Source organism: Cetorhinus maximus, chromosome 11 (genome assembly GCF_964194155.1).
Source record: "Cetorhinus maximus chromosome 11, sCetMax3.hap1.1, whole genome shotgun sequence".
Taxonomy (NCBI): domain Eukaryota; kingdom Metazoa; phylum Chordata; class Chondrichthyes; order Lamniformes; family Cetorhinidae; genus Cetorhinus; species Cetorhinus maximus.
Window position 1 is genome coordinate 7846591 of NC_135889.1, and position 27652 is coordinate 7874242.

The 27652-nt window shown below is 48.8% G+C and overlaps 1 protein-coding gene across 2 annotated transcripts; it reads right to left on the bottom strand.

Annotated features, from left to right (window-relative positions):
* Positions 1-530: 530 nt before the first annotated feature.
* On the bottom strand, positions 531-26585 carry LOC144686365 (protein mono-ADP-ribosyltransferase PARP12-like). Of its 2 annotated transcripts, none has more exons than XM_078551452.1 (12): positions 26193-26585; positions 24316-24451; positions 21969-22227; positions 19329-19430; positions 17344-17464; positions 13950-14112; positions 9813-9933; positions 9548-9644; positions 7708-7804; positions 5595-5725; positions 4226-4377; positions 531-3679 (listed from the first exon to the last, which is right to left on the bottom strand). In XM_078551452.1, exons 1-12 carry the CDS (start codon positions 26531-26533, stop codon positions 3420-3422), a joined length of 1980 nt encoding a protein of 659 aa, XP_078407578.1. In that variant the 5' UTR covers positions 26534-26585; the 3' UTR covers positions 531-3419. The 2 variants fall into 2 exon arrangements, with proteins under 2 accessions (XP_078407578.1, XP_078407579.1); XM_078551453.1 differs by having other exon boundaries at positions 21969-22131; positions 26193-26538.
* Positions 26586-27652: the final 1067 nt, after the last annotated feature.

Here is a 27652-nt window from a genome sequence, read left to right on the forward strand (position 1 = left end):
TAAATACAAGACAAGTCGCTAATAAATCCAGTGAGGAATTCAGGAGGAGCTTCTTTCCCCAGAGAGTGGTGAGAATGTGGAACTTCCATCACACAAGAGCAGTGTCGACTAATTTAAAGGGAAGCTAAATAAGACGAGCACGTGAGTGAGAAAGGAATAGAAAGTTCTGCTGACGGGGTGAGATCAGGTAGGGTGGGAGCAGGCTCCGGAGGATGAACGTCAACGTAGGACAGTAGGCCGAAAGGCCTATTTCTGTGCCTTCTTTTAATTCTTTCACAGGATGTGGGCGTCACCTGGGTCTCTTAGGCCAGCATTTTGTTGCCCACTCCTAATTGCCCTTGATTAACTGTTGTAAAGTTGTTGTAAATCATACATAAGAGAGGGGCTGCCCCGCTTGAAACTCGAGGGCAACTCCCCGCCATTTGCCCCATCGCGTGCTACACATGGTGGACGGTAACAGTCACACTCAGCATGGTCTGTATTCGCACGCCTCGCGATCGGGCGTGTAAGAATGGTAGACATAACGCGCGTCTGGCGAGAAAAAGACATCGTCAGAGGTTACAACTGACCATTTATTTTTCTTTCTTTTGTTATTTTTTTTTTAAAAACTGTTAAATGGGTTAACGACTAAAACGCAAAAGTTCAATGCAACATCTCTGTCCCCAGTGCTAGTTAAACACGTCAAAATCCAGAAAAAAACGTCAACTTTCATTGAAGCTTTTATACAGCAGCCAGATTGATTTTATCTCTAAACACTTTCTCCTCTCCCATTTGTTCTCTCATAATCTCTTTGCTGCTCTAATTCTGGCCTCCTGCACATTCCAAATTCCTTCACCCCCACCAATTGACAGTTGTGCCTTCTGCTGCACAGGCCCCGAGCTCTGGAATTTCCTCCCTAAACCTCTCCATTCCTCTCTCACCGAGCTATACAGCACAGAAACAGACCCTTGGGCCCGTCGTGTCCGTGCTAGCCATCAAGTGCCTCTCCTCCTTTACTGCCTTCCTTAAAACCTGCCGCTTTGATCAAGACTTTGGTCACCTGTCCTACTATCTCCTTAAATGGCCCAGTCTCATTTTTATTTTTAAGTAACACCTTGGGGGCACTTCACTACGTCAAAGAAGCTACAGAAATGCAGGCTGTTGTTGTCGTAACTTCCCTTTCTGCAAAGCTCAGTTGACAACGCCTTACTACCGAAGGAGTGGGAAGGAAAAATAAGATTATCAGTGCCGAATTTCCGGCTACAGCTTTGCCAGCTGGGAACACTACCAGTTGGCAATGGAGCCGGAAACCTCCCATCCAATTCGACAGCAGCGTGCGCTTGGAGAATCTATCTATTTAGAATCAAACATACCGCTTTTCTAAGAGTAACCTTCTCCGCTTGGCCAAAACTTCCATACTTCGCCCCCCACCCCCCACTCTCCTATTCTGCTGTAACAATTTCTGTCTTTTCTAGAACACTTTCTGTCTCCTTCCGTGTCCCATTACCACCCCCTTTTTGCCTCGCACCATCATGGTCATTTTAATCTCTCCTCCCTCCACCTTATCACAGAGCTTCCCTTATGTTCTGTTCTTCTCTCCCTCCTCCCTCCCTCCCCCCACCCCCTTTTGCCTGGCTTTGTATGCGTTTCAAAGTTGTTCATTTCTAAGGGCTTCTCTTCCAGTTCTGAAACAAGGTCATTGACCTTAAGTGCGTTGGCCGGGGTTTTATGGGGGCCCCACCGAGCATTCGTGGGTGAGGGTATGCGGTAGGAGTGAAAAATTGGGTGGCGGGATGAATGGCCCTCATGCCCAGAGGCCAATTGAGGCGCTTCAGTGGTCAACATCTGGCCTTTCCCTGCTACTGCCATTATCTTACCAGCGGCAGTGGGAGGATGGGACCCTTTGCTATGAGGGGTGCGGGGGGTGGGAATGCCAGGTATACCCTGGCAGCATCTATCCGGGCTTCGGGGAGGTGGAAGCCCTCCTGATCAGTCACCCTGTGGTCCATGTACAGTCCAGCAAGGGCTGCCCTCACCAACAGCCCGATCGCTGCCACCCACCACCACCCCACCCACCCAAACACCTTGTCGGGGCCTTGGCTGACTGGCCCCAATGAGGGGAAACCCCACTCACGTCCACTCTTCCAACTCTGCTGGTCCTGCCTGGTTGCCAGCAGTACCAGCAGTGGCCACTGCTCTCAGTGGCGCTACTGGTGAAGAAGAGCTGCCAGCCCTCCGATTGGCCAGCAGCCCTTGGTGGGGGCGGGGACGGGTGGGGGTCCCTTAAAGGGGACGAGAGCCCGAATGCCAGGCAGTCAATTGCCTGAGGCACATAAAACCAGCCCCAGGGGTGTCAGGAGCAGCCGAGGCCAAGTTACTCCCGACTATCCCGCCAGTGGCCACCACTGCCGCATAAAATCCCGGCCATTAATTCTGTTTCTCTCTCTCTCTCTCCGCCGATGCTAAGCGCTTTCCAGCATTTTCTATTTTTACTTTGGATTTCCAGCATCTGCAGGATTTCACTTTTTTAAAACCTCTACTTTGTAAGCATAATTTCAATAAGGGTTAGTACAACAGAACATTTCTGGCACTAACAAAGAAAGGAATTTATCAGAAAGCAGAGAAAGCTTAAATTGTCCCAGATGGATGAAGTTACAATAGTATAGTGGTTATATTGCTGGACTAGTAATATAGAGGTCTGGACTAATAATCAATTAAGAGTATTGCTGAAAAAAGACTTTTGTGTGGAAGCTTTTCATCTTACAGTCATCAGAACAATTCACAATGTAAAGGGAACAACACTTTATAACTTGTTCCTTCCCCTGAAATCGGTATTTTCTTGCGAATTGTCCTGATGAACGCGAGACAAAAAAGTTCGACAAAAAAACACTCTCATTTTTTTTTAGCAATGCCCAAATTCTGTCCTTCCAAACGACTATCTAATCAATCGAGACCTAAATTCAAATCCCACCCAAGACAGCCGAAAAATTTAAACATAGTGAACTAAATAAATGTGAAGTGAAAAGCTGGTATCAGTGATGACGACACATAAAATTACCACTCGGTCTAATAGCCCATCTGGTTCCTTTAGGGGAGGGAAATCTGCCGTCCTTACCCGGTCTGGCCTACATGTGACTCCAGGCCCTCGGCAATGTGGTTGACTCTGAACTGCCCCCTCTGAAAGGGCCAGGCAAGCCACTCAGTTGTATCAAAAGCAGTACAAAGGGGCTATAGTTTGGAATGTCAGGGTAGCTTTAACATAACAGGAAGGCAGAGGCCAATATAAGTGAACCAGATAGGATGCATTTCTAACAGATCGCACGTTTGTGTGTTTTAGTGCTTCTATTTGACAGGGAGGCATCGAGGTGAGGCGGGATCAGGTTCCTTCAAAGTGCAGATGTGGAACCAGCCAAATCCTACTTCTGCAAGCGTAGCCTTCTTTAGCTGTTGTACTTGATTACGTACTCAGGGTAGATTTGGTGCTTCTCAAAGATGACAAATATGGATGGGTTGGAGACGTCATTAACGCAACTGTCATAATAGCTGACCCTCGAGCCGTCTCTCAACGGTGGCCGGAGGTAAGATGAGCTTCCTTTCACAAACTGCCCCACCAAAACCCGAGCAACAAACATGGTCATCGTGGTTTGCCCACGTCGGCAGTAGTTGTGGGAATAGGATGCGTCCCTGGCAAAGTAACTTCCTAAAGAAAGAAAGAAAGAATGTACATTTATATAGCACCTTTCAGGATCCAAAGAACATCCCAAAGCTCTGTGCAGCCAGCCTCGTAACTTTTTCAAGCGTAGTCACTGCTGTAATGTCAGAAACGCTGCAGTCAATTTGCGCACAGCAAGCTCCCGCGAACAGCAATGTGACAATGACCAGATGGTGTGTTCTTGTCACATTGGTTGAGACATCAATGTTAGTCAGGACAGTGGGGAGAACACTCCTTGCTCTTTTTGACCAGGGATCTTTTACGTCCGCCCGAGAGAGCAGACGAGGCCTCGGTTTAACGCTTCGCCCCCAAAGGCAGCACCTCCAACAGTGCGGCACTCCCTCAGTACAGCACTGGAGTGTCAGCCTGCATTTTCGAGCTCAAGTCTCTGAGCAGGGCTTGAATCCACCATCTTCCGACTCTGAGCGCTATCCACCGAGCCACAGTCACTCACTGCAATGTGAGTATGAATGTGTGTGTAAACAGCATTACCACAAAGTCACGGAAGCAGCCATTTTGAAAACTCGCATGTACCTTTTCCATAGGTGGTTCCATGAACTCCGCAGATCCTCCAATCAAAGTTCTGCTGACAGATGGCCTCGATATATTGAGGATCAGTGCCATGGAAAAGCTGCCTCTCAGCCACCTCCGTGCCATTGCCGACCTTCTTCATCTGCTCCTTCTGCCTGTCTCAGAAATACAAGCAGAACAGATGTGACCGACACCGCACTGGCAGGGGCTAGCCTGAGGGAGAAGCACGTTACCCTCTCTCTGTGCTTCAGGGGCAATCTGTTTATTAACAGCTACTGAAATCGTTGTATTCTGGGGGCTGGGTTCTGCCATCGAGGAAGGTCTCAAGTTCCTTTCCGGTGTTGAAAAGGGTGCTAGAATTCACCTCGTTACCCCCTGCTGAGGGAGGACGGAGAAACACGGGGGCTTCTTTTGCTGCTGGTGGCAGGCTGGTAAACTCTATTGGACGGGGACAGGGGGAGGAGAGGGTCGGAGTGGGAAGGGGATTGTCGGGGGAGGGGAGGGTCAGAGGGGAGGAATGGGTCGGAGGGGAGGAGAGGAGCGAGCGGAGGGGACGAGTGGGTCGGAGGAGAAGAGAGGTTCGGGGGAGGAGTGGGTCAGAGCGTTTTGGGGTGGAGGGGAGGGTTGGGGAGGGGAGGAGTGGGTCAGAGAGTTTTGGGGTGGAGGGGAGGGTTGGGGAGGGGAGAGGTGGGTCAGAGGGAAGGGTTGGGTTAGGGTGGAGGAGAGGGTCGGGGGAAGGGGAGGGACAGTGGGGAGGGGATTGTCAGGGAGGAGAAGATCAGAGGGGAGGAGTGGGTCAGAGGGGAGGAGCGGGTCAGAGGGAGGAGTGGGTTGGGGTGGAGGAGAGGGTTGGGGGAGGGGAGGTTTGGCGGAAGGAGAGGGTCGGGGGAGGAGAGAGTCAAGGGAAGGGGAGGGTCAGTGGGGAGGGGATTGTCAGGGAGCAGAAGATTGGAGCGGAGGAGCGGGTCAGAGGGAGGAGTGGGTTGGGGTGGAGGAGAGGGGAAGTTCGGGGGAAGGAGAGGGTTGGGGGAGGAGTGGGTTGGGGGAGGAGAGGGTTGGGAGAGGAGTGGGTTGGGGGAGGAGTGGGTTGGGGGAGGAGAGGGTTGGGGGAGGAGAGGGTTGGGGGAGGAGAGGGTTGGGGGAGGAGTGGGTTGGGAGAAGGATACCTGTCCCATCCTGCCAAGATTCACAGGAAGAATGGTCCCTCAGCCTAACAGTCAGAAGGTCAAGGATCCTGCACCCAGGAATCTATCCACCCAACCCCCCACCCGCCTCCAACGCAGCCCCCCCCGCCCCCCCCAGAGGGTACCACCCCTCAGGACAGGTTGGAAGGAAACAGACCATTTAAAAAAACATTGTAACTTTTACACACCATTGAAAGACTTCCCAAAGGGCCAGGTTTTGGATTCGTTCGATTTTCCGGATCACATTGTTCCTCATTGTCCGCTGGAAGAGGGTCTGCACCTGTTTATATTCCTCTGAGGACTCGGGCAAGAGGACAAGCTGCAGGGAGAAGGTTATCAGTCAGAGCCACAGAGCAGCAGGTAATCCAAACACGTTCAAACACACCGAGGCTGAAATCACACAAAAATTAGCCTGAGCTTGATTCCACTACAATCTTCTCCAGTGAAAACATTTTAATCTTTCCCAATGTAAAGTTTATCGGGCGTGTGTGCTGTTACCTCCCTCAGTCAGGTGACCGTGCTGCAGAATCTATGTGGCTCCGCTCTGAATTAAACATGCTCCCTGACCCAACATTTAGCTCCGACACATCTAATTGCTCTTGACACCAACACGTCCATTTACCCCCATCAATCTCCAGCGTTACACAAACCCCCGCTTATCCAGAACTTTAACCAGTCAACCCTCCAAGATCTCTGCACTCCTCCAATTCCGACTTCTTGTGCCTCCTCCACTTCCTTAAGCACTTGCCCGCATTCCCCCCTCCCCCCCACCCCTGCCATCGCCCCAGTGACAGCCATGCCTTCAGTCCCCAGGGCCCTAAGTTCTGGAATTCCCTCCATGAACTTCTCTCTCCTCCGACACCCCTTAAAACCTAACCCTTTGACCAAGCGTTTTGGTCGCCTGTCTTAATATCTCCTTGTGCGACTTGGTATCAGATTGTGTTTGGTCCTGGGAAGCACCTTGGGACATTACGCCGCAGTAAAGATGCTGTCTTAATGCAAACTCTTGGCGTTGTGCTCCATTGCCTTGATCCTATCCTAGCTCCCTGACCTTTCTTGACTTCTCTAGGTTCCCTGAAGCTTTGAGTCCAAATCCGTCTCCTCACTCACATGACCCACTTCCGCGGCCTCACTCCAGCCTAGCTGTCCAAAATCTCCGGCTCCACCTTCTAGTTGGTACGAGTCCACACACCACAGCCTCGCCCTCCTAAATTCTCTCCCCGACACAATGTGGCTCGCTCCATTTTTCTTCCTACTTGAAAATCGACCTCTTCAGTGTCGAGGGCCACCCTCCCTCGAACATGCCCCAGAATTCTGAGTTAGAAGGGTCATCCCACTCCAGAAGCCTGAGCACAGCAACCCTAAACGCTGTCTATAAGATGAGACGCTAATCCTGGGACCCCCGCCTGGCCTCTCAAGCGTACATAACAGTAATTTGATTAAATATAATTTCAGTCATGTATGAAGAGTGTTTCTTTCTTCTGTAGAAGCTGCTAGTTTCAGGAGTGAGTGAGTAAACTGTAAGGAGTGCTGCATGAGCAGAATGTAATGCCAACGGAGTTCAAATTAAGAGGTGAGCGAATAGGATTTTAAGAAATGAGTGTGCGGAATTGAGTTTAAAAATGACTGTGTGGATTCAATGAGTAGAATTTGAGCATTAATTAGGTAGAGAATAAAGGAGATGGTGAGAAAAACTTAAGGATTGATGGGTGAGTAGAATTTAAGACGTGCACGGGTCGAATTTGAGGAACGAATTAATAGATTTTAGCAAATGCAGGTTCTTCGAAGACCACAGGGGAGAAGCCCCCCGAAGAAGGCACAGGTTTAAGGTAATTTGCAAAAGAAGCAATGGAGACGCGAGGAGAAACTTTTTAAGACGGCGAACGGTTAGGATCCGGAATGCGCTGCCTGGGAGTGTGGGGGTGAAGGCAGGTTCAATCGAGGCATTCAAGAGGGAATTGGATCGTGATCTGAAAAGGGAGGATGTGCAGGGTTACGGGGAGAAGGCGGGGGAATAGCACTAGGTGAACTGCTCATTATGAGAGCCGGTATAGGATGATGGCCCGAATGGTCTCCTTCTGTGCTGTAACAATTCTGTGATTCCATGAAGCATAGAAACTAGGTGCAGGAGTAGGCCATTCGGCCCTTCGAGCCTGCTCCGCCATTCGTTATGATCATGGCTCCCGCTTTCTCCCCATACCCTTTGACCCCTTGAAGAGTTTGATACAATCACACTCGAAATATTGTAGCGTACCTCCACAACAAAAATCTTTTATAACTCAGCCAGCTGAATGATTCTACCTTATATTCCATGTCTGCAGGAACAGACTTATCCCAGTGTGCTGGGATGCATTTTCCTTGAGTGATACCTGACTGCTCCTGTCCAGGTTTTCCTTGGCTAGAAAAATGGAAAAGAATCATTAGTAGTGGTACCCCACTTCCTTCCCACCCTTTTAACTTTACATTTTCACCTTCCTTCAGCTCTGATGAAAGCTCGTCAACCTGAAACTTTAGGCTGGATTTTATGTGCCCCTCCACCACCCCCCCACCACCATCCCATTGGAAAAACAGGGTGGGTGCCAACCCTACCACATTACCGCCCATCCCCGAGCTCACCCCCATAACATGGGGCACAGGTGGGCGCTGAAATTGGCAGCCTTACCCGCCATATTTAAATAAATAATCACGGGTCAACTGAGCATGTAAACAAGCCAAAGGAAGGAAGACAGGTTGAGAGGCAAAGAGGTTTAGGGCTGAGGCAACTTGAACTTCACTGGAGTTTGGAAATGGAAGGAAATAATAAACAAAATACCAGAGTTCAAAGCCATTTATTTTTTTTTTTAAAACTGCTTGGATTAACTTCACTTAAATTGATTGGTTGGGTTATTGTCATAATGAAAAGACTTGTATTTAAATAGCACCTTTCATGACCTCAAGGTGTTCCAAAGTCTTTCACAAATAAATACTTTGAGGTGTAGTCACTGTTATGGCAACCACCTTGTGCAAGCTCCCACAAACAGCAATGTGATAACGGTCATATAATCTGTTCTGGAGATGTTATTGAAGGATAAATCAGCACAGAACATGGGGCAGAAACAACTTGCTCTCCTAGAAATAGTGCCAAGGAATCTTTTATGTCCACCCGAGAGGGCAGAGGGAGCCTCAGATTAATGTCTCCTTTAAAAGACAGCACCTCCAACAGTGCAGCAGGCCCTCAGTACTGCACTGGAGGGTCAGCCGAGATTTTGCGCTCGGGTTTCTGGAGTGGGGCTTGAACCCATGACCTTCAGACTCTGGGGCGAGAGTGCTACCCACGACGCCACAGCTGACACAACTTAATTAACCACCATGATTGACTTAGAAACTTACCTTAACGAGGTGGGGCCGACTCACTGAGCACCTCTTTCCACCCAAAACAGCGGACACTCTAAACACGCTGTAAGACCGAGCTTCCCAAATCTTTCTCTGCTGTGACCCCATTGGATTAGGCCCAGGGCCAGAGGCAAAAAAAAAAATGGCGGCCATTTAAAGGGGCCTCACAGCCAATCCCAGGACTGTCAAATCTGAGTCTCTACTCCACTGCCGCCGTTGTGGCCTCGGAGCACATGACACCAGTAGCTCCTCCCGCGACCCATTGAGGCTAGCGACCCACAGTTTGCTAATTTGATTTATAAGTTGGCACTTTTGAGTGACAGGGATTAGGATGTTTCAGACGATGGGACAAATCACTGAAGAACCTCTGAAGAGGGCATAGACAACATAAGGCTGACCCCTGGTGCCAGTGCACTGAATTGCAAGGGAAGAGCTGGGCTATTCTGCCTTGAAATGAGGCAAGGTCTGAGCACAAATCAGAATAAAAACTTTATAAGTATCGTTTTAAGTTGTGCCTCAACAACAGGGCTAGAAGGTTTAGTTCCAAGTGGTGAAAGACTGACTTGGAACCAATGTTTCCTTCACGTAAGGAATGATTGCTCAACCCTTAGAGTTGAGTCCCACCTACATCAATGGAGGCAATATCAGTCAGATACAGTATCTGACCTAAGATGTTTCCCAATGAGATTCCTTGTCTGTACTTATCTCCTAGTTGACACGGACTGTACTCAGAAGCCTCCTTCGCTAGGCCGCAGGTGGTGTTACGTACTTTTGTATCTGATTCTCCACGTCCTGTTCAGAGACGAACTTGGGCCTCCTCCGTACATCTCTCCGAGTCCCAAGGCGTGTGTTTTGCTGAGACATTTCTGAACGGAGGGTGGGAGGAATGGGAGAGGGGGGGGAAAAGAGAAGTAGAATTGAGAGGTGGTCTTTTATGCGGAGGAAAAAAAAAATGGCCTGTAATTTTCAGATTTCTTAGCGATGTTTTCTTTACGTCAAGTTTATTGAAACCAATTGGCTTAAAGTCACTGCACCTTTGAAGTTCAACACGTATTGGTATTTTCCAGCTGTGAACTCCACTTTCCCATTGCTGTCCGCCAAATACGCCTTCTCCAGGTCGACGGACGTTGTGCTGGCAGCACTGTGTTGCCCTTCCTGGTCGTACAGAATTTAACCAGTCAGTCAGGAGCTCAGGGGTTGATGCTATGCTTCTTACAGCCCAATCTCCTAACTCGGCCCCTCTCCAGCGAGGCTCCGTGCTGAAGGCACAACCTTGGTAAATTCAGCCTTGCACCTTCGAGATGGTTCTGCTGCCTTCCTTCTGACAGCAATAGATAATAACATGGAATAGAATAGTGCTGAAACGAGAGATACCTGGTTGCCGAAGCTTTAGGTCTTGCACTCCTCAGGATATACGCGAGAATACCAAATTTCAAACCATCACAACAATTTATACCACAGGAGAAAAGGGTGCTGATTGGTTGGCAAATCGACTGGTTGGCCAAGGCACTGCCCTGGGGAAAGCAACAGGGATCTACAGGGTCTCCAAGCTCCCAGTCATTCAAAAAAGACACAAGGCTTGAAAATATTCCTTTTGTTTGCAGAGAACAGGTCTTTGTACATGAACGTATGCCACTTCTAGCAGGTGTAACTGAGCCACGGTACGAGCCCAACTGATTTATCTTAAATTGGTTGTTAGTGTAGCTATTAGCGCACTCAGGATTGTTCAGAAAGTGCTGCAAAATCGCCGAATCACATCTAACAATAGATGTTGGAATGGTTATCAATATGAAATAGGAAACAACATGCTGCTGGGTAGGGTTCCAGGATGCAGTAACACACCCAATAGATTTCTACATAATAACACGACACTGTGGAGGTCCTTACATAATAATATGACAGTACGCAGGCATCTCAATCCCTGCGGCCAGTTTAGTGCATATCTACAATACTAACACAGCAAATTCACGCCATTCAGTATATTTCAATGGTGAGCCAGAAAGGGGGATACTAATTTCAAAAAGCTTAATGGAGAAGCACCACAACTTGGATGGCAACTTTTGGATTTCTGTGCTTCACTGAGCATGCTCTCACCCGAAGTGGCTGTAGCATTTACACAGGAGTGCTGAGTGCCAATAACCTCATTGTTATTTTGACAACAAATTATGGGCCAATAATATGCATGGGTCTCTGGACAATAACATGACACTGTGTATGCTTGACACATCAAGGGATGCATGTGTATTAACATCTCCCCCTCCCCATTTCTCCCTCTCATTTTCCAAAGCTACTGATACTTGCTTAGGATTTAGCACCCACAGTGTGTGTGAGAAGGCCACCCAGTTGGGTGTGTACGTGAGTTCAGAGGGGAAATTAAAACGTCTCGGTTAAATCTGAATTTGTCCTCGACCATCTCACAGTTTTACAAACATACGAATTAGGAGCAGGAGGTAGGCCACTCGGCCCCTCGAGCCTGCTCCACCATTCAATAAGATCATGGCTGATCCGTTTGTGTTTTGAGTTCCACATTCCCATCTACCCCCGATAACCTTTGATTCCCTTGCCTAACAAGAATCTATCTGGTTCTCTTCAGAGTGTTGACCCTCGTCCTCCTATTAGCTAGTACCACCATTAACATCCACTTTGTCCTTTTGTTTATGACATCTTTGTCAATCTCTCCTTTGCCCCCACCTATCGCTGGCCTTCTATCCAGCTCCACCTGGCTCCACCCCCCCTTAAACAGTATAAACTTCATCACATTTTTACTTCTCTTTAGCTCTGATGAAGAGTCCGACGGACTTGAAACGTCAACTCTGTTTCTCTCTCCACAGATGCCGTTAGACCTGCTGAGTTTTTCCAGCATTTTCTGTTTTTGTTTTGGATTTCCAGCATCCGCAGTATTTTATCAGGAATCTATCGACCTCCACCTTAAAAGTATTCAGTGACCCCGCCTCCTGAGGCAGAGAGTTCCAAAGTCGCATAGCCCACTGAGAGAAAAAAATTTTCCTCACCTCTGTCCTATCAGGGCGACCCCTAATTTTAAAACAGTGGCCCCCTAGACCTGGACTCACCCACAAGAGGAAACATCCTTTCCATGTCCACCTTGTCAAGGCCGTTCAGGATCTTGTATACTTCAATCAAGTCACCCCTCACTCTTCTAAACTCCAGTGGAAACAAGCCTTGTCTATCCAGCCTTTCCTCATAAGTTCATTCCAGGTATCAATCGAGTCCCCAGTTGAATTCCAAGGACAAACTACAGTGTACATCAAGCTTGTGACTTCCTTAGTCTCAATGACTTTCACCCTAATGAACCACCATCTTGGATTCTGTTTGAAGTGTCATAAAACCAGGCAAGTTCCGGCATTAATAAAAAAGTTTATAATTCCATCTGCTGTTCTCTTGCTTCCATTTTTGAGACAATCTTTTAGATGCCATTTTGTTTATTTCTTTACAGGATGTGTTAAGCCCAGTCTGGTTGAGATGATAGAGGGGTGTTGTGTCCCTCTTTAAATTTACGTCTAAATGTAACCACCCATATTTGGATGGACCTCTGTAAATTGCTTCACTGAAGCATAGGACCAGAAGGAGGCCTTTCGGCCCCTTGAGACTGTTACACCATTCAATTCGATCAACGCTGATCTGCATCTTAACTCCATTTCCAATCCCTGCTTCTCTAACCCTTTATACCCTTGCCCAATAATAAAAAAAAATTATCTCAATTTTGAAATGATTCCCCAACCTCGGTAGCTTTTTAGGGGAGAGAGAGTTCCAGATTTCTACTCCCCTTTGTGTGAAGAAGTGATTCCTGACAAATTCCAAACTTCCAATAAATGGGAAGTTATTGAGGGGGGGCGTTGAGGAAGTGAGAGACCTTGGAGTGCGTGTCCACAGGACCCTGAAGGTGGCACGACAGGTGGATAAGGTGGTAAAGAAAGCATATGGAATGCTTTCCTTTATTGGATGAGGTATTGAATACAAAAGCAGGGATGTAATGGTGGAACTGTATAAAACACTGGTTAGGCCACAGCTGGAATTTTGTGTATAGTTCTGGTCACCACATCACAGGAAAGACATAATTGCTCTGGGGAGAGTGAAAAGGAGATTTACAAAAATGCTGCCAGGGCTTGAAAATTGCAGCAATGAGGAGACATTGGACAGGCTGGGGTTGTTTTCCCTAGAACAGAGGAGATTAAGGGGGTGACCTAATTGAGGTGTACAAAATTATGAGGGGCCTAGATAGGGTAGACAGGAAAGACTTGTTTCCCCGAACTAAGGGGTCGCTTACCAGGGGACATAGGTTTAAAGTGATCGGTAGAGGGATTAGAGGGGACATGAAGAAAAACTTTCTCACCCAGAGGGTGGTGGGTGTCTGGAATTCACTGTCTAAGTTGGTGGTTGAGGCTGAAACGCTCAACACATTGAAAAGGTACCTGGATCTGCACCTGAAGCGCTGTAACCTGCAAGGCTACGGACCAGGGGCTGGAAAGTGGGATTAGAATGGGCGGCTAGTTTCTTTTTTCTCTTTTTGGGTGGCGCAGAATTGATGGGCTGAATGGCCTCTTTCTGTACCGTAACTTTTCAATGGTTCTATGGTTACTGGTCCCTTCCTGGATCTTACCAACCAGTTGGGGGTCTGGTCCAGATCATAACGCTACACTAACAACCTATTTAAGATAATCAGTCAAGCTTGTAATGTGGCTCATTTACACTTGCTAGAAGCAACATACATTCATACGCAGGGACCTGTTCTCTACAAACGAAAGGAATGTGGTCAAGCCTTGCATCTTATTTGAATTACCCAGGAGCTTGGGGGGGCCTCTAGTTTCCTGTTGCTTTCACCATGGCAACGCCTCGGCCAATCAGCGTAGACTTGCTAACCGATCAGCACCACTTTTCTCCTGCAGGATAAATTGTGATCGTTTGAAATTTGGCATTCTTGTGTTTGTCCTGATGAGCGTAAGACGAGGAGCTTCAGCAACATGTCTCTCTTTTCAGCAAGATTCAAGTTCTGTGCTACCTAAGCGACCGTTTGCAAAGCAGAGTTTCATACACCTGCAGCATAACTTCTAATCCTTTGTGGTCCTCCTAGTCTGGCAGTTCTACTCGAAACAGCTAATGTTAACTAGTGGGGGACCTGATAGAAAAGATCACAAGGAAGACTGAAGGCTCACCTGCTTCCCAAATTCAATCCACTTTCCATATTCATCTTTCCAGTACCAAAGCCATTCGGTGGTGAGGATGTAGTGAGGAGGTTTTGTAACGGAGGAAGCTGTGGACAAGCGTCTAACCTGGCTGAAGTCTTTTAACATGGCATTAAAATCAACTTGTAGAGACCTGTAATAGGAACATAACAAACGTAGGAATATATTTATGTTGCAACAAATGTAGGAATATGTTTATGTTGTTTGCAGAGGGCAGGTGCCTATGTATGAATGTATGTCGCTTCTAGCGAGGGTAAATGGGTCACATTAGGAGCTTGTCTGATTATCTTAAATTGGTTGTTAGTGTCGCTATTAGCGCACTCAGGATTGATCAGCAAGTGCTGCTCAAGTCCACCGCGGGGAGATTGGTCAAAACATCAAAAGCCAATGTCTATTTGGAAGGATTGCAATCAACAGCCTCATCGTGAATATAAGGAGGGAAATCGGTGGAGGAGACAAGACAAGAGGGATTCAAGGGAAATGCCCCAGTGGCGTTTGGTAGTTCATGAGTTTCAGTCAGTTATGAGGCAGGTATACCTCCACTGGCTGCATTTCATTATGTTCTCCATTATCTACCAGGAGTTTCACAGGACAGAGCCTTACAGGACACCGCCCTCATTCTGTTTCTCATATAGTTGTTCACGGGATGTGGGGCATCACTGGCTAGGCCACATATCTAGCTGCCCTGAGGCGGTGGTGGTGGGCATTTTCACTGAACAGTGGTCCTTGTAGTGATGGTGCTCCCACCATAGTGTCCGACGGGGAATTCCCGGATAGTGACCCAGTGATGACTGTGCGGCCTATTTTCTTATTTATGTGTCATCTCCGTTTCTAGCTGGTGGATCTCCCATCTTCCACCCTCCGTAAACTTCAACTCCTCACAAACTCTGCTGCCTGCAACCTGACTCGCACCAAGTCCAGTTCACACGTCACCTCTGTGACCTCTGTGCTCACTGAGCCGATCCAGCATGGGCCTCGATTTTCATTTCTCTTTTTGGCGTTTCCCTCCGGAATCTCTGCGTTTCCCCTAATTCTGAGCTGTTGGGCAACCTCCATTTCCTACACTCCAGCCTGGACAGCCATTCCTTTCACTGCCTGGGCCCTGGAATTTTATCTCTCAACCTCTCCTCCTCTATAACCCTCTTTAAAACATACCTCCTTGACTCAGCTTTCAGTCGCCTGTACAAATTGGTCTTACAGTCAATGAAGTACTTTTGGAGTGAATTTGTGCACAGTCAGATCAAGTAAACAGCCGTGAGATAAATAACCAGAGAACCTGTCATTGGTTGACATTGGTTGAGGGGCAAATACTGGCCATAAGACTTCCCCTGCTCTACTTTCAAATATTGCCATGATATCTTTTACACCCACCTGAGAGGGCAGGTGGGGGCCTCGGTTTATTGCCTCGCCTGAAAGATGGCACCTCTGACAGTGCAGCACTCCCTCAGCACTGCACTGGGAGGGTCAGCCCGGATTTTGTGCTCAAGGATCAAGAGTGAGTCTTAAAAGTTACAATCTTCTGGCTCAGAGATGACGGTGCTACTGGCTGAGCTATGAGGCTACATTGTATTGTGGAAGGTGTAATAAGGTGTTGTCACCAGGTCAAATGGATCTGCCCCCAGTCTGCCCATTCAAGTTCTCATTCAAAACCGAATTAGATCATGGCCGGAATTTTCCGGATGGTGTGGACTCCCTTCCCTGAGTGCCCCGCAGCCCTTTCACGCTCGAGCGAGTGTTAAGTGGCTGCAGGCGGGACTTCCGCCCCTCACTCGTGGGGAAGTCCCGCCTTAGCGAGCTGATTGGCCGGCACCTCTCCAGTCCCTGCAGCGACAGCGCTGGAGTGGACAGAAGGAGAAATGCAGGAGGACATCGGAGCCTAAATCAGGGCCCCAGAGGCCAAGGTAAGGTAAAGGGGTCCCAGGGCAGGGTAGGCGGGGGGAGGAGGAGGAGGCCTGGGGGGGATAGGCGGGAAGGGGGCGATCGGGGTCTCAGGGGACAGGCCTGGGGGGGTGGGTGAAGAAGGTTCGGAGGCTACTGGACCTTAAGATGGGGGTGTCCAACTTCAGAAGGGGTGCTTCTGATGGAGTTGCTCCCCCCCTCGCTTCCCGCCCGAGATGTAACTCCGTTCTTTTTCGGGTTTCTCCCACAGAAGTTCGATACTCCCGCCAACCTAAAAATTGAGGCTGGGCGGGAAACGGCCCTTAAATAATTGGCCACTTAAAGGCCTCAGTTGGGGCAAGGTAAGGTAAAGGGCTCTGAGGCCTTGCCCGCCCCAGCGTAAAATTGTTGTGAGTTCGGGGTGGACAGGAACCCAGAGGGAATTCCGTTCCTCCAATATCAATTCCTGCCCCCCACCCCCGCCTAAAACCCGCCAGTGTGGGGGGGAGGGTAAAACTTTGGCCCATATTTTAAAACTTACGGAGGGACCAAATTAAGGATTTTTGTCTACTTAATCACAGGAACAAGAGTGGACCAGTCAGCCCCCCGTGTCTGTTCCAACATTCATGAGCTCATGGCTGATCTGTATCTTAACTCTATCTACCCACCATGGTTCCATATCCCTTAATCCCCTTGCCTAACAAAAATCCATCAATCTCAATTTTTAAACCTTGAATTGACTCCCAGCCTCAACAGCTTTTTAAGTCGCCCATAGTTTGAAGAATTGCTCACAGACATCACCCCTGAGTAACCTAGACCTAATTTTAAGGTTATGTGCCATTGTCCTGTACGCCCCCCACCAGAGGAGATAGTTTCTCTCTATCTACCCACTTACTGAATCATCTTAAACACCTCGATTAAATCACCCTTTAATCTTCACTCTAGGGAATACTAGCTGAGTCGATTCAACCTACCCTCATAATTTAACCCTTTTAACCCCAATATCATCCTGGTGAATCTGTGTAGAGCCCACTCCAAGGCCAATACATCCTGAGTTGTGGCGTTCAGAGCCGAACACAACACTGTAAAAGCAGTCTCACCAGAGCTTTGGCATAAGTTCAACCGCTTCATATTCCAGTTCTCCTGAGATTAAAAGCTTTCTCATTTTTTTTTTTGTACCTGTGCACTTGTGAACTTGGACTGCAAATCAAGAATTACACATTGAGAAATGAGACGCATTTATATAGCGCCTGTCCCTATCCTCACGACGTCTCAGAGCACTGAAAACCAATGTGGTGCAGTCACTGTTATTACCTAGACGGTAATGGTATGTGGAGGGAATGTTAAATTAAACAAACCAAGGACTTGCTCCTGAACTGATGCATCAAATACTTTGGGTTTGCATCAAGAGTGTAACTGGGTACGCTCAGAGGTTTAAGGTGCTCTGCCAACATTAAGCTACCCTGGTTGAAACATCGGAGTGCACCTGGTCTTGTTGGGATCGCAGTAATCCTTTTCGATTTGCTCCATGTTCAGGATATCTTTCCACGTTTCCTCATAAACCTGCCATTGATAGGGGAGCCTGGAGTGAACCCGGATACAATTATCTGCGGGGGAATCAACAGAAACCAGGAGGAGATTAGTTCATATTTTGTGTGCTGCTGAAAAAAAAAGAGGCATTTTTTTGCCGAAGCTTTGTCGAAAGATGTCCCTTCCACGGACCGGACCCAAACAGCCCGTGCTTGCAAAACTCAAAACACAGTGTCCAACGTTAGATGTGATTCTGTGATTGGACAACATTTGCTAAATAATCATAGGTGTGCTAAAACTTACGCTGACAACCAATTTAAGGTTGTGCAGTGTGGCACGTTTACGTGCATTGGAAGCTACATATATCAACACACAGGGCCCTGTTCTTTGTAGACAGAAAGAACATGTACACACATTGCGCCTGTTTCAGCCAAACAAAATAAGTGACAGCCATTCGCTGGTTCATTCCCCAAGGCAATGTCTTGGCCAATCAGGGTCAAGCTGCCTGATTTAAATTTCAAACAATGCTCGGCAGTTAACTGCCAGTCACCATCAACTGGTGCATTATTCATGGCAACACCTCTACCGATCAGAGTCCGCTTGCCAACCAGTCAGCACTGTCTTCTCATACAGTATAAATATGTTGTTTCCCCCCGACGCTGGTATTTTCTTGCGAATTGTCCTGATGAGTGCAAGACGAAAAACTTCGACAAAAAAAGTCTCTTTTTTTTCAGCAATGCTGAAGTTCTGTATTACTAAACGACTGCTCCTATTTTCTGTTTTAGAAAGTTTCACCAATTTTCTGGCCTCCTCCAGCACTCCCACTACGCAACCGGCCCCTTCCCTCAAAGAGGGTTGTCCCGCTAGGTAAAAAGGGGCTTAAATTGGTCTTGGGCAAATGGTTGATATCTTAGCGGTGGCCTTCTGAACACAACATCCAAAGGGTTATGGGCTTTTTAACACCAGCTTTCAGGAATCAATCAAGAAATCCTGGACTGGTCAGAAAGCGGACTTTGATTCAAAGCGTTGGCAACAAAACATAGAGCACAAACTGTTGATCTAACTGCTTCGAAGGCTGACTGAGACAATGTACTTCTACTGAGATAAGAGGCAGAATTAAAGAAGACAGCTGGCCAGACAGACCTTGAGAGGCTGTGGGAAACTCAAACATTGTAAAATTGTTTTTGCATCAGAGAGACGGAGAGGAGATGGAAAGTTACTGAGACGTTGGGATTTTGCCAATAGCCGAGATATAAAGGAAGGTTGTTTGATCCTCTGGAGGAGGTGTAAAGGCAACAGCTAGCAGGGAAGGAGTCTGCCATCCTGGGAGAAAGAAGGAGCACACTTTCGCAGACAAGGGCATCATCAACCCTTCATTTTGGCATTTTACAGGCTCCGCCTTCAAGATTGCATTACTGTTAACTTTTTATTCAATAATCGGTAGAGTAACGCATTTGAATCTTGCTGAAAAGAAAGGCATGCTGCCGAAGATTTCCATCTTGCACTCAGCGGGACAAACACAAGAATGCCAAATTTCAAAGGATCATAACAATTTATACTGCAGGGGAAAAGGGTGTTGGCAGGTCGACTCTGATTGGCTGAGGCGTTGCCATGGAGAAAACAACACGGAAACCGCGGGCTCCCCAAGCTCCTAGATATTTCAAAAAAAGGTGCAAGGCTTGAACATATTCCTTTTGTTTGCGGAGGACGTGTCCCTGAGTATGAGTGTATACTGCTTCTAGCACGTATAAGTGAGCCACATTACAAAGGAGTTTCACAATTCCTTCCTGCAGTAAAATCCCGACGTGTGAGAATAGGGCTCAGGTTAGGCTGCATCAACTCAACCCATCTTTTAGGACTGGGTTTTATCCACAAACACCGTGTATTTTACACAACGAGAATTATATATTTTTTCCCTCTTTGAAGGAGAATTTCCAGTACCTTTGAAGCTACAGTTCTTCCTGACGAAGTAGAGGCAGATCTCCTCGCTGTCCACGTCACCGCTGGAGCTGCCGGAAGATTGACGGGATCGGGGTGTCTTCTCTGTGGGCAGCAGGTCAGAGCACAAAGTCAAATCCTTGCGTCATTTATTGAGGTGAACCACCCCAGCCATCTTACGTTACCGTGCGGAATGCCTTACCAGCCCATTCACAAAAATTAAAACAAATCGGGGCGACCCTTGTTTAGTGACTTACAGCACAGGAGGCCCCTCGGCCCATCGTGCCTCTGCTGGCTCGTCGAAAGAGTTACTCAATCAGTCCCACGCACCACCCACACCCTTCCACTCTTTACCCATAATCCGGCAAATTCTTCCATTCCACGTATTAATCTACCGTAGATGTCAGCATATAAATCGATCTCGGAAGGCTCGAAAAATCCTTCCAAAAAGTGTCGGCTTATATGCTGAGTATAAAAGTGAACCGCTGGTGTGGGTGTGGGTGGTCGCCATTTTGAAATGCCAGTGGCATCCAACGCGAAGAGTGGCCGTGTCTTAAACACCTGCGCGTCTTTGTAACACAGTCCATGTTGCCTGCTTGATGCCTTCCACCTGGTTATAAGGTACCAGGAAGTAAAATATTCATTTGTGGGGCGAAATATTGAGGCTGACTACTAATGCGACTGTAGCATGCTGAATAGCGGGGCAACTGCAAAAAAAAAACACGATTCTCGGGGCCAGGAAAATGGGGTTGTCTTATGTGCTGGGTCAGTTTACACGCCACGATTCATGGTAATTTCCTCCTGAAGTTCTTATTGAATCTGCTTCCACCTCCCTTTCAGTGTGCTCAGGTTAAGACAATTCGCCAAACCCACGACCTCTACCATCTAGAAGGACCAAGGCAGCAGACACATGGAAACACCACCACTGCCTGGAAGTTCCCCTCCAAGTCACTCACCATCCTGACTTGGAAATATATCGCCGTCCCTTCACTGTCACTGGGTCAAAATCCTGGAACTCCCTCCCTAACAGTACTGTGGGTGTACCCACACCACATGGGACTGCAGCGGTTCAAGAAGGCAGCTCACCACCACCTTCTCAAGGGTAATTAGAGATGGGCAATAAATGCTGGGCCCAGCCAGCGACACCCACATCCCCGTTCAAGAAGGCAGCTCACCACCACCTTCTCAAGGGCCATTAGAGATGGGCAATAAATGCTGGCCCACATCCCCGTGAACGAATAAAAAACAAAATTCTCCTCGAGCTTCCCTTTGGCTTTTTTGCCAGTTATCTTAAACCTGTGACCTCTGGTTATCAACCCTCCTGCCAGTAGAAACAGTTTATCCTTATTTTCTCTATGAAACATCTCTATTAAATCTCCCCTTAACACTCTCTGCTCCAAGGAGAACAATCCCAGCTTCTCCATGTTCTTTCCACATTATCTGAAGTCCCTCATCCCTGGTACCCCATCCTAGGAAGTCTACTCTGCACCGTCTCAACCGCCTTGACATTCTTCCTTAAGTGTTAATTATAATTTGAATTGTCAAATCGTCGATTTTTCTGAGCACTAAATCCCCATTTTGCAGTGCTGGTAAAGTAGGAACAAGAGGAGGCCATTCAGTTCCTCAAGCCTGCTCCACCATCCCACTCCATCATGGCTGATCTGCACATTAGCTCCTGTCTTGGCTCCACATCTGTTAATATTCCTGTCCAACAAAGAAAAATCTCAGTTTTGAAATCTTCAATTGACCTCCCTCCGCTCCCCGCACCTCCCCCCCACCACCCCCACCCAACCAAGCAGCTTTTGAGAGAGAGAGGCCGGGATTTCCTGGCCCTGCCATGGGGGCCCATTGACTTTCAGTGGGGCTGGAAAATCCCGACCGGAGTTCCTTTGTGTGGAGAAGGGCTTCCTGAGCCGGCCTGGCTTTAAGTTTAAGGTTCTGCCCTTTTGTTCTGGGCCTGCGCCCTGCCCCCACCTCCACCCAGCCAACCGGAGGAAGTAGTTCCTTTCCTTCGTCGCCGTCAAATTCTTTAACCTCAACTTGATTGCCTGTTAGCCTTCTACACTCGAGGGAAGGCAAGGATAGTCTCAACAGCCTGACCTGAGGGGAGGCAGTGGTATTGTCACTGGGCCTAGTAATCCAGGGAACCTGGGTTCGAATCCCACCACCACGGCAGGTGGTGAAATTCGAATTCAATAAAAATCTGGAATTGAAAGTCTGCCGGTGACCATGAAACCATTGCCGATTGTGGTAAAAACCCATCTGGTTCACTAAGGTCCCTTTAGGGAAGGAAATCTGCCGTCCTTACCCGGTCTGGCCTACATGTGACTCCAGACCCACCAGCAATGTGGTTGACTCTTAACTGCCCTCTGAACAAGGGCAATTAGGGATGGGCAATAAATGCTGGCCCAGCACAAACGAATAAAAGAAAAAGTCATTTTGGTGAATCTGCACTGCACCCCTTCCAACCAGAGCTTTACACAACTCTAACATAACTTCCACTGATTTGTATTCCGGCCCCCTTAAAGTAAAGGCTAACATCCCCCTTAATTGCTTCATTATCCTGCCGACCTGTCCTCTAGTTTTAATAATTGTAGCGTCTGGACTGCAGGCGGCAAAGGGCGACGTGCCCCACTTACTTACCTTTGCCATCAGACGACTTGGAGTTCTTGAGGCTGTAGACGTTCTGGTATATTTGCTGCAAGCGCTGGGTCACCTGTGGGCTCATGTTCTCGAGGGTCACCGAGCTGTTGTTGTCACGGAAGCTATGGCAGCGTTTGCAGTTTGGCCCAAACCTGCAGGAGCCCTGGGCAAAGTGGAGGCAGATGTGAAGTTTGGTGCACGCCTGCTCACGGGTGCAGCCACCATAGCGACCGGGGCCCTTGTTGTAAAAGGTGCAGATCTGCATCGGGAGAAATTGACAGGTCCGTGAGTCCCGCACGCACACGAGCGCATCCAACCGAAAGAGCGGCGAAAGCGGGGAGGAAACATATAAAAAAAATAGAAACAGCAGCAATTTCCTCCCTGGACGACTGAAGAGAGAGCTCGGTCCACAGGGCCCTCAGCATGCTCTTACGTGCGTGCGCACTGAGCTGTGGCTCAGCAAGTGTGTAGCACTCTGAGTCAGAAGGCTGTGGGTTCAAGCCCTCCACCAGATGGCTGAGCACAAAAGTCAAGCTGACACCCCAGTGCACCGCCGCGGGAGTGCTGCGCCGCCGCCGCGGGAGTGCTGCGCCGCCGCGGGAGTGCTGCACCGCCCTCTTTCGGCTGCGACGTGAAGCCTCCCGGGTGGATGTAACGGATCCCACAGCGCCATTTGAAGAGGAGGCCGGGGGAGCCCTCCCTGTAGCCATGTCACTGAGACGGACTGGCTGGCTATTGCTGCACGCTGTTTGTGGGAGCTTACTGTGCGCAAAGCGGCCGCTTACCACAGCGGCTATGCCTCCAAAGTATTTCATTGGCTGTCAAGTGCTTTGGCACATCCTGAGGTCGGAAAAGGTGCATGTTTTTCTTTCTTACATTCCAACTGCTATCGGCGGGGGGAACATAAACCAATTAGTTACCTCACTTGGATGATTTTAGCACCAATAATGTTCAGTTTGAGCAGAGTGCAGGCAACATTACTATTGTTTATCACTGGGGCAATGGTCAGGAGCAGGACCTCCCCCCCCCACCAACTTTGGTGAAAGATTAAGTACCTCTGAGAGTGCAGCACTCCCTCAGCGCTGCAGCAAAGTGCCAGACTGGATGTTTTGCGTCAAGTCTGTGCAGTGGCAATTAAACCTGTGCTCTTTCGGCTCAGGAATAAGACTGCTACCACTGAACTGCGACGAATGCCACAGATTTGGGACTGGACCTGGGAATATTCCGGATAATATGCCGAAGCGTCGCACCACACAGGCTAACGAACAAACTTGGGGAAATTTCATCCTGTAGCTTGCAAAAAATTAGCAAGGAAAATTTACGAGGGACAAGCAAATCAGAAGTGACACTCAGTGGTAGCTCCATGACAACCGGGAATGATGCGTATTGCTCATCCAGCGGTGAGCTCGAGCAGAACTGGCTTGTGGGAAAATCCGACTGCTAAATTAACACTCCCCGGTTACATATTAACTCTTCCCTCCGTCGGTGGCAAAACACACAGGCAGCTGCATAAGGGCCAGGGTGAAGCCAGAAGGAGGAGGCCTCTGTCAGCTCAGACCACTTGCAACAACAACTTGCATTTATATAGCACTTTTAACGGAGGCAAATTACACAGGGAGCTCCACAGGGATGTCATCGGACAAAACTTAACACTGAGATATTGAGTATTGCTGAAAAAAGACACTTTGTCGAAGCTTTTCGTCTTACACTCATCAGGACAATCGCAAGCGTGCCAACCAATCAGCGCTCTCTTCCCATACAGTACGAAGTTGTTGCTCTCCCCTGACATCGGTATTCTTGCGATTGTCCTGATGAGTGCAAGATGAAAAGCTTCGACAAAATGTCTTTTTTCAGGAGCACTCAACTTCTGTACTACCCAACGACAATGAGGAGATATTAGGATCAGTGACGGAAAGCTTTGTCAACAAGGTAGCTTTGGAGGGGCCTCTTAAAGGAAGAGGGGTGGAACTGTTTTGGGAGGGAATTCCAGAGCTTGGGGCCTTGGACAGCTGAAGGCATGGCCGCCCGTGGTGGAGCCAAGGAAATTGGGGGATGCAGAAAAAGGCCAGGACTGAAGGAGTGCCAAGATCCCGGAGGGGTGTGTGGCGGGAGGAATTTACGGAAATAGGGAGAGGTTTGAACAGAAGGATGAGAATTCACGGACGAGGGAACGGGGGCTGAGCTAAGACCGACCCGAGGGTAGCCTACGTTCATCCTGACTCACGTCGCTCTACCTCTCCTCAGCTCTCACGCGAAGAGTTGGCGGGACGGTCCGTTAAGCAACAGTCAAGAGTAAATCGAAGCAATGCAGCGTGTGGTTGGGGGAGAGGGGGGTCAAAGTTCCTACCTCAGGCAGCAAGGATGGATCATTCTGGAGCAGCAGTTGACAGAGTTCCAGCTCGCTCAGCATGCGAAGCTTGTTAGCCACCAGCACAGGGATGTTGTGGGAAGAAAGGATAGTGTGCGAGAAGTTGCAGGTGGTCCTGAAAAAGAAACAGAAGAGGTCATCCCGTAAATCTTCCAGTGCGGCACCGAGGGGGTGCTGCAGTGTTGATGGTGCTACCTCTCTTTTAAGGCGGGCGGCCAGTACTAAAGGAGGAAGGGGCAAGCTCCCCTCTCCTCTTCCCAGTGTACTTCCCAACTAGGAGAGCAGAGGAGCCAGAGGAAAGGCTCTGCTAGTCCCCATTTCATTGGACAGAGAAAGTGAGGGGATGGAACTGGTCTTTGTCAGCTTGCTGTTTGTGGGATTTGCCGAGCGCAAATTGGCTGCTGTGATCCCTCCATTACCAGCAGTGACTACATTTCATAAAGTATTTCGTTGGCTGCAAAGCATTTTAAGGCATTCAACGGTCGCAAAGCACGCTACATCAACGCAAATCTTTTTAAAAGACTTTTTTTAATCCCCTTAATTTAAACCGTTCGTGGCACCTGCTAAAATAGCTGGGAGGGGAGTCGCAAAAGAGCCCAGTGTAACAGAGGGTGGACGCTGAGGGATTGTTTCTGCTGGTCAGAGAATCAAAAACACGGGGGCACAGTCTCAGGATCACTTAGGACTGAGACGAGGAGAAATTACTTCCCTCAAAAGGGCTGTGAATCTTTAGAATTCTCTACCCCCAGGGGGTGTGGATTCTCCATCGTTGAATACATTTAAGGCTGTGGGATAGACAGATTTTTTTGGTCTCTCATGGGGATTAAAGGATATGGGGAGCGGGCAGGAAAAGTGGAGTTTAAGCCCAAGATCAGCCATGGTTGTACTGAATGGCGGAGCAGGCTTGAGGGGCTGAATGGTCTATTCCTGCTTCTGTTTCTTGTGTTGTTTTTATAACTGGCGCAGGTTATGCACCTGTTGCACCACTGGGTCACATGGCCAAGACACAAAGAAAGAAAAGTGGGCTTTGGATTATTACGTTAGAGCCAGGGAGGTGCGAGATCAGGGATAGCTGGAAGGGAGTATCAGATGTGGTGGTGGTGGTGGTGGGACTGGGTTCAGGGTTTAGCTGAAGAGTTTTCAGTGAGTTCCGGCTTACGGAGAGTGGGAAGGTGGGATAATGAGCCGAAGCGGCAGGGCAGGACGATCCTGTGCCCCCTTACATCCTAAATCGCGCCAAGTCCCGCTCACCCACAGCCCTTGCGCTTGCTGCCGACCTGAACTGGCATCCCGGTCGAGCAGCGCCATCGATTTTAAAATTTCCATCCAAATCTCGTCCAGGGCCTTGAGCCCCCCCCCGTCCCCCTGTAACCTCCTCTGGCCCCGACAACCCTCATGAGATCGCGGCGCTCCTGCAATCTCTGGCCTCTTGCGCCACCCCCCTACCCCACCCACCACCACCCCCACCGAGGGCATATTGGCACCATTGGTGGTCACGCCGTCAGTTGCCCGGCGACGGTAAGTTCTGGAACCCTGCTCCCTACACCCCTCTCGCTCTCCTCCTTTAGGCGTTCCTTAAAACCGACCTCTTTGACCCAAGCTTTTGGGTCGAGGGACAGGTGACCCCAAAAGCTTGGGTCAAAGAGGTCCTCATGTGGCCCAGAGTCAAAATGTTGCCCCTTAACAACTCCTCTGACGCTCTGGGCGCTATGTGAATGGAAATTCCCTTCCTCCTCTGATGGAGTCTTGTTGAGTTTGGAAGCCCAATCTCCTTGGCTTTGTGTGTGTGTGTGTGTGTGTGTGTGGGGTGGTGGGGTGGGTGAACCACACCACAACACAAAGAGGTTGACTCTTACCTTCCCTTGGAGAACTTGCAGTTTCCCAGCAGGAAGAATTTGCAGAGGTGGAGTTGGCCACAGGCTCCCTTGCAGTCCCTCCTGAGGAAGCCCTTGCACAGTCTGAGCGAGGTGCTGGCTATCAGCCGGCTGTCCTCGGGCAGCTCCGAGCCCGGCGACCCGGTGCCCTTGCCCGGCAGGATGGTGAACCACTGGTCATTCCGCCGAAGCAGCAAGCACAGCTCCCTGCCAGAGATCTGGAAATACTGGCAAACCCTCCTCCTGAAGACGCTGTACTCCAGGGAACCCCCCTGGGAACACAGCTCCTTCAGACCATAGTCTCGGATCCTGTCCAGGTCCATCGCTTCTTCCCAGTGCAACCAGCAAAATGTTTTATCTTCCTCCACCCTCCCTCTCTCTGTCTCTCTCGCTCCGTCCTCTTGTCGATCCAGGAAATGAAACTGAAACTTTGAGCTCAGCTTCGGTCTCTCCTGATTGGCTGCTCTCTCTCTCTCTCTCTCTTTCTCCCGAGGTCAGGACAAGACACAAAAGGGGGGGAGAGAGACAGAGAGGAGAGAGAAATATAGAAGAAATTTATTTACTGAGAGGGACATGGAGAGAGAAGACTCCAGAGAGAGACTCAGAGAGAGGAGACTGTTACAGAGAGAAAGACTCAGAGAGAGAGGAGACTGTTACAGAGAGACTCAGAGAGAGGAGACTGTTACAGAGAGAAAGACTCAGAGAGAGAGGAGACTGTTACAGAGAGAAAGACTCAGAGAGAGAGGAGACTGTTACAGAGAGACTCAGAGAGAGGAGACTGTTACAGAGAGAAAGACTCAGAGAGAGAGGAGACTGTTACAGAGAGAGAGGGAAAGAGAGACTCAGAGAGAGGAGACCATTACAGAGAGAGGGAGAGACTCAGAGAGGAGACTGTTACAGAGAGAAAGAGAGAGAGAGACACTCAGAGAGAGGAGACTGTTACAGAGACAGAGAGAGAGACACTCAGAGAGAGGAGACTGTTACAGAGACCCAGAGAGAAGACTGTTACAGAGAGAGAGACTCAGAGAGAGGAGACTGTTACAGAGAGACTCAGAGAGAGGAGACTGTTACAGAGAGAAAGACTCAGAGAGAGAGGAGACTGTTACAGAGAGACTCAGAGAGAGGAGACTGTTACAGAGAGAAAGACTCAGAGAGAGAGGAGACTGTTACAGAGAGAAAGACTCAGAGAGAGAGGAGACTGTTACAGAGAGACTCAGAGAGAGGAGACTGTTACAGAGAGAGAGACTCAGAGAGAGAGGAGACTGTTACAGAGAGACTCAGAGAGAGAGGAGACTGTTACAGAGAGACTCAGAGAGAGAGGAGACTGTTACAGAGAGAGAGGGAAAGAGAGACTCAGAGAGAGGAGACCATTACAGAGAGAGGGAGAGACTCAGAGAGGAGACTGTTACAGAGAGAAAGAGAGAGAGAGACACTCAGAGAGA